This window comes from Monopterus albus, unplaced genomic scaffold, assembly GCF_001952655.1.
Source record: "Monopterus albus unplaced genomic scaffold, M_albus_1.0 scaffold98.1, whole genome shotgun sequence".
NCBI lineage: Eukaryota > Metazoa > Chordata > Actinopteri > Synbranchiformes > Synbranchidae > Monopterus > Monopterus albus.
The window spans coordinates 1,856,318-1,862,326 of NW_018127978.1; the positions used below are offsets into that span (position 1 = coordinate 1,856,318).

Consider the following 6,009-nt stretch of genomic DNA (forward strand, 5'->3'; position numbering starts at 1 on the left):
GGTTTGCTGGTGTTGAGTCCTTATCTACCTCGTTGGCATCTGGGGTTCCACAGGGCTCAGTTTTGGGGGCCCTGCTTTTCTCTTTATATTTACTTCCTCTTGGTTGTGTTTTTAGAAAACATGGTGTTTCTTTTCATTGTTATGCGGATGATGTGCAGATGTACATACCAACGAGGGGAAGGGATACATCATCGGTTGTATCATTATTGTCATGTTTCAATGACGTTAAGAACTGGATGGCTTTGAATTTATTGAAATTAAGATATAAAAACTGAGGTGTTATAGTGTTTGTCCCAAATAATTTTGGTGACTCTTCCCCAGATGATCTAGGTTGCTTGCAGCAGTATGTGCAGTCGACTGTTACAAGCCTAGGTGTCAAAATAGATTCCAATTTTAGATTGGAAGATCAAGTGAACGCGGTTGTAAGGGCTAGCTTTTTTTCACCTTCGACAACGGGCAAAGGTAAGGCCTTTTCTTTCACGGCAGCACTTTGAGACAGCAATACATGCGTTTATTATGTCTCGCCTGGATTATTGTAATGTGCTCTATTTTGGGCTTAGTCAGAAGTCCCTTGCCTGTCTTCAGAGGGTTCAAAATGCGGCTGCTCGTTTACTGGTTGGGGGGCGCAAAGGGGAGCGTATCACTCTCATTTTGGCTTCTCTTCACTGGCTGCCGGTGTATTTTAGAATTCATTTTAAGATTCTTTTATTTGTTTATAAGTCTTTAAATGGTTTGGCCCCCTCTTATCTTACAGAGTTGTTGCGTCCCTATAGTCCTTCTCGGTGCCTCAGATCAGCTGATCAGCTGCTTCTGGAGATACCGAGGGCTAGGCTGAGACTTAGGGAGGACAGGGCTTTTGCTGTGGGGGCTCCAAAGTTGTGGAATGCATTGCCCCTATACATCAGGCAGGCCCCCTCGTTGTCCACTTTTAAAGTGTATTTGAAAACTCATCTGTATCTTTTGGCATTTGATCTGGTATGAGGCTTTGTTTTGTTAAGGTTTTTTTGTTTAATGATGGGTGGTTGTTTAATTGTAATTTTGTTTTATTGTTGTGTTTTGTGTTAAGCACTTTGGTCAGCTGTTGCTGTGTTAAATGTGCTATATAAATAAAGTTGATGATGATGAATAGCTGGTACTACTGTGTAAGTGGATAGTGTTGATGTTAATTCTTAAACTGTGATGCAGAATGTTTGTTACCTCAGTCCAGAGGAATATTGAAAAATATTTTCCTATAGACTCAAAGGACTTGTCTCTAAGAGGCACAGTCGCAGACAGTCTGGACATACATTCACCTCATTTTTTGATCTTTAGGTCACATCTAAGATGATAATTCACTGTCGTAACATTGTAGATAAGTCAGAAAACAAGGAAAAGCTCCACGGGCCCTTTAATAAATAAATAAAGTTATGAAAGTCTTCGTATCTGAACCAGCTTCAGACTCTGCAACTCTCTGACACTGTCAGGCTAAACTAGTTACAAAATAAATATGCAATAAATTATTGGTAGGCCTATATAGTTTTTTAAAATAGCTTTTATTCTTCAGTTTGTTTTTCTATTTCACTTCAGTTCACAATAATAGTAATATTATAATTACTATTCTATTACTTGGTGTCTGCTATCATTTCAGCGTGGCCTCAGGAGGAGTACATCGTGGAGTATTCTTTGGAGTACGGCTTCCTGCGTCTGTCTCAGACCACCAGACAGAGACTCAACATACCTGTCATGGTCGTCACTCTGGGTCAGAGACCCCTGCATACCTGCCTCACAGTCACATAATGGGTGTAAAGGTGGAGGTGTTGGAGCTGGTATTGAAACCGTGCCTCTGTGTGTTTAGATCCCATGAAGGACGAGTGTTTTGGTGACCGCTTCAGTCGTTTTCTGCTTGATGAGTTTTTGGGCTACGATGACATCCTGATGTCCAGTGTAAAGGCGCTGGCTGAGAATGAGGAGAACAAAGGTAGGACAGCACTTAGTCCTTTTTTAAAGCCAGTGGTGAAAACAGAGAAATAAATGTTCCTTTGATCCCCTACCCTGATAACGAACTTGGATTCCTGTGATCCCCACAGAGCCCAAGTTCTCTAATCCTTTGCTTCAATTATAGAACCAGGCTTTGGGCTTACCTGGCATCGGATAAATCAGGTTAGAGCAATAAACCTCGATGATGTGTGGTTCTTTACAGGGTTCTTGAGGAATGTGGTTTCTGGAGAACATTACCGCTTCGTCAGCATGTGGATGGCCAGAACCTCCTACCTGGCTGCCTTCGTCATCATGGTCATCTTTGTAAGTAAACAAGCCGTGTTTAATGTTGTTTACTGAGGCTATGAAGGCTGACAGTGTTACTCACTCAGCTTCTAAATAAATAAAGTTGAAGGTTTAGGTGTTAAACCAGAGTTTACAAAAGTTACAAAAGTTATTATTACGTGATGTGTAATATTTTGGTCAACAGAGATGAGTTGATATTTGCTTTGTGTTTTTCAGACTCTGTCAGTGTCCATGCTGCTCAGATACTCTCATCACCAGATCTTTGTCTTCATTGGTTAGTTTCCTCTGACACCTCACATCTAGCAAACATCAGTCCAGACCAGACCAGACCAGACCAATTTATTGTAGTCCAATCTAATCCCGTCCATTTAAGTGTAGTTCAAGTGGAGCTGTTAGAGAACTTTGATGCCTGATGTGACTGTTGATGTTCAGTTTAATAATACAATAAACATTATAAAGGTGTAAAAAATACAGTTCAATACTTAGTTACAGACGGTGTCATTAAACCATCAGCTGGTCAGCCCTGAACCTACATGTTTATATCACTCTATAAAAACCTGATTTCTCTCACCCGGAACAGTTGTGTTAATCTGTTTTCTCTCTGGCTCCCTCAGTGGATCTTCTTCAGATGCTGGAGATGAACATGACCATCGCATTCCCAGCAGCCCCTCTGCTCACCGTCATCCTGGCCCTTGTTGGTAAGTGCACATCCTGGGAACCTGTTCAACCTATTTACACAGCTCGGATCTTGTTCTGATCCAGGTCTCAGTCTGGATTCCCTTTAAATTCAGAACATCTGGTTTAAATTGTTGACCTGGTTCACAATTCAGAGAGGCAGCAGGGAACATTTTCTAAATCTTCTCTGATTGCTCAGTTCACACTGACCAGGCAGAAATCTGTTTTTCCAAATGAAATCTGGCTGGGAGAGATAGCCCTCATGTTCAAGTCCCAAGTCAAGACTGCCAGAACTGAAATCTGGTCTTAGTTTTGAGTTCCAAATCTGGTTGAGGCAACAGAGCTATAGAACCAGTTAAGTCAAAAATCAAGAAAGATCAAGTCCCGAGTTGAGTCAAACAGGTCTGTAGGACTAGGTCCTTAGTCAACTCAAACGAAATACAAGTCTTGACAGCCAGGTCCCAGGTCAAGAAGGACCAGGTACTAAGGTGAGACTGAAAATAAGGTTTCTTTTGTGGCTTTTTGAGATACTTCTTGATTGAAATTGTTGGCTTCAGTGTTGTATGAAGCAGCTCAAGCACAGTTATGCTGACCAGCTGATCACATCACATGTTGTCATCAGGTATGGAGGCCATCATGTCAGAGTTCTTCAATGACACGACAACTGCCTTCTACATCATCCTCATTGTCTGGTTGGCCGATCAGTATGACGCCATCTGCTGCCACACAAACACCAGCAAACGACACTGGCTGAGGTGAGTCACATGACCAACAGCGGCTCACACCTTTGGCTCATTTACAGTACATCCAATGACAGTGCACGATTAAAAATGCTAAAATACGCTAAAGTTATTATTAATTCATCAATAAAACAAACACAAATTGGAATCAGATTTAGATAAGTAATTTGTGCATTAATTTGAAAAACTTAACGCTCCTCTACCTTCAGCCTAGAGGGTCTAGTGAGATTCAAAGCATACTGACACCATAAGGCACTCCTCACTGCTCTCTGCCCCTCCTGTCCTGTTTGCTGAAGCTACAGCATGAACTACAGATGCCTGGTTGGGACAAATTATTCAAAATGTGGCCTCCAGTCTGAAGCTAGCATTAGCTGGCTAACAGTAAACATGTCAGTCCAGTAGAACACTCTGGTTACTGCTGATGTGACACAAAGCGCTGACTTTATGCAAAGCTCCAGTTACTCCCAAATTAAAATTGTATTAATTCAACACAAAGGTAAAGTCGTGGCCATGCTAGGTGGTTATTGTTATTAAAACAAACATGTTAGACAAGGCAGGTTTATTTATATAGCACATTTTCATACACTAAGGCAATTCAAAGTGCTTAATGCAATACACACAGAGATATACAGCATTGAAATGCACATTAAATAAAAAAAAAAATTAAAAGCAGCGAAGCACAATAGCAGCAACATGGGGGGGCAAGCCAGTCGCTGGGTTCCTCTTTGTGGCAGCTTTTGAGGGGGTGGGGGGGGCTCCTCAATTTCCTCTCCTAAATTTCCACATATATTTGGCAAATACATGAATGATTTAGGGTGTTATTAAAGTTAAGGTGTTTGTAAATATGTAAGTATTTTCATCTGCTAACTGAGTTTTTATTTCAGTTCAGAGATATTTAGCAAGTTTACCAGATTTTGACAAATTTATGCAAATGTGTACATATATGAAGGGATTTTTTTTAAAGGAATAAAACTCCTTTTTTTAAGGGACCTTAATTTTTTGATTAAGGTTCAATGCAGATTCTGCATTAGTGAACCAAATAAACAGTTTATGCATTCATTGTTCACTTAAAACTCCTTTAAATTATTTAACCATATCGTTATTACTGGGTGGATCTGTGTTCTTTTAAATTTTAAAAAGTTAAGGGATTTAGTTTGTGTGTGAATGTGTAATCGAATGAGAGGATTGTTTGTGTTTTCAGGTTCTTCTATCTATACCACTTTGCTTTCTACGCCTATCACTACCGCTTCAACGGTCAGTACAGCAGCCTGGCCCTGGTCACCTCATGGCTCTTCATCCAGGTCAGAACCACCATCATCACCCTCTTCATACTGACCCTCACCTTTTTAATAGTGTCCAGCTTTTGCTGTTACTTCATCAGTGTAAAATGTGTCAGTATATAGTGTTTAAGTTAACGTCATGCTAACTAGCTAGCTACATTACAAGGAAGCACCAGGAAGCACCTGGTGCGTCCACAGCAGTGTGAACAGACCAGACCAGGTGTTCTCAGACCATGTCTGGGCCACCTGCGTATGTGCTCCTAGACCCGATTCCTCTCTGACCTCTGACAGTTTGAGCGCCGTCAGAATGGTCAGATCAGAATTTATGTGGTCGTTTTAACGTCTCCTTATCTGCACATACGGCCTGTCGTCATCATTTGGTGTCGGCCCCTCACAGACCAGTAACAGTTAACATGGAGGAGAGCGAAGACAGCAACGGGGTCAGTGGAGAGGCCAGCGCTCCCTAATAACCCCCAACAACTTCTTAATAACCCCAGTAACTCCTAATAACTCCTTAATAACCTTAATATTATTATTAAATTCTCTAACAAGTTTCATAAAGTATCAGTTGTTTTTATTTCAGGTGAGGCAGACACTGCAACTGTCACTAACGATTTGGTTCTTTTTCTTATTCAGCACTCCATGATATATTTCTTCCACCACTACGAGCTTCCTGCCATCCTTCAGCAGATCAGGATCCAAGAGATGCTGCTGCAGAACCAGCAGGCGGGTCAGGCCAACCAGACGGCCCTACAGGACAACCTTAACAACAACAACAGCGCTGCTGCTGTGGCAGGAACAGGACACCCAGGACCCAGCAGCACCACCCAGCCTCAGACTGACCCCCAGCCATCATCCTCCTCCTCTCCAGCAGCAGGTCATGGCGAGGAGGTGAGGTCAGAGCTGAACTGGGTCACTCAGACGGCCGCCATCATCACGGAAGCTTTGTCCTCCTCTGTCCAGCACCCCTCTGTTGACTCCATCGAGCACAATGGACCCGCAGTGCTCAGTGGAGTCAACGGAGGGGGTGCGACTGGAGATCCCGAGTCAGC

At 42.3% G+C, this 6,009-nt stretch overlaps 1 protein-coding gene across 1 annotated transcript in view; it reads left to right on the forward strand.

Moving 5' to 3' along the window:
- Positions 1-3,696, forward strand: part of tmem259 (transmembrane protein 259) — a 10,294-nt gene extending 6,598 nt beyond the window's left edge. Inside the window, exons 5-10 of the mRNA XM_020609067.1 lie at positions 1,628-1,738; positions 1,835-1,957; positions 2,180-2,280; positions 2,479-2,536; positions 2,877-2,960; positions 3,560-3,696. Of these exons, the coding sequence (XP_020464723.1) occupies positions 1,628-1,738; positions 1,835-1,957; positions 2,180-2,280; positions 2,479-2,536; positions 2,877-2,960; positions 3,560-3,696 (614 nt within the window). The remainder of the gene's footprint in view (positions 1-1,627; positions 1,739-1,834; positions 1,958-2,179; positions 2,281-2,478; positions 2,537-2,876; positions 2,961-3,559) is intronic.
- The last annotated feature ends 2,313 nt before the right edge of the window (positions 3,697-6,009 follow it).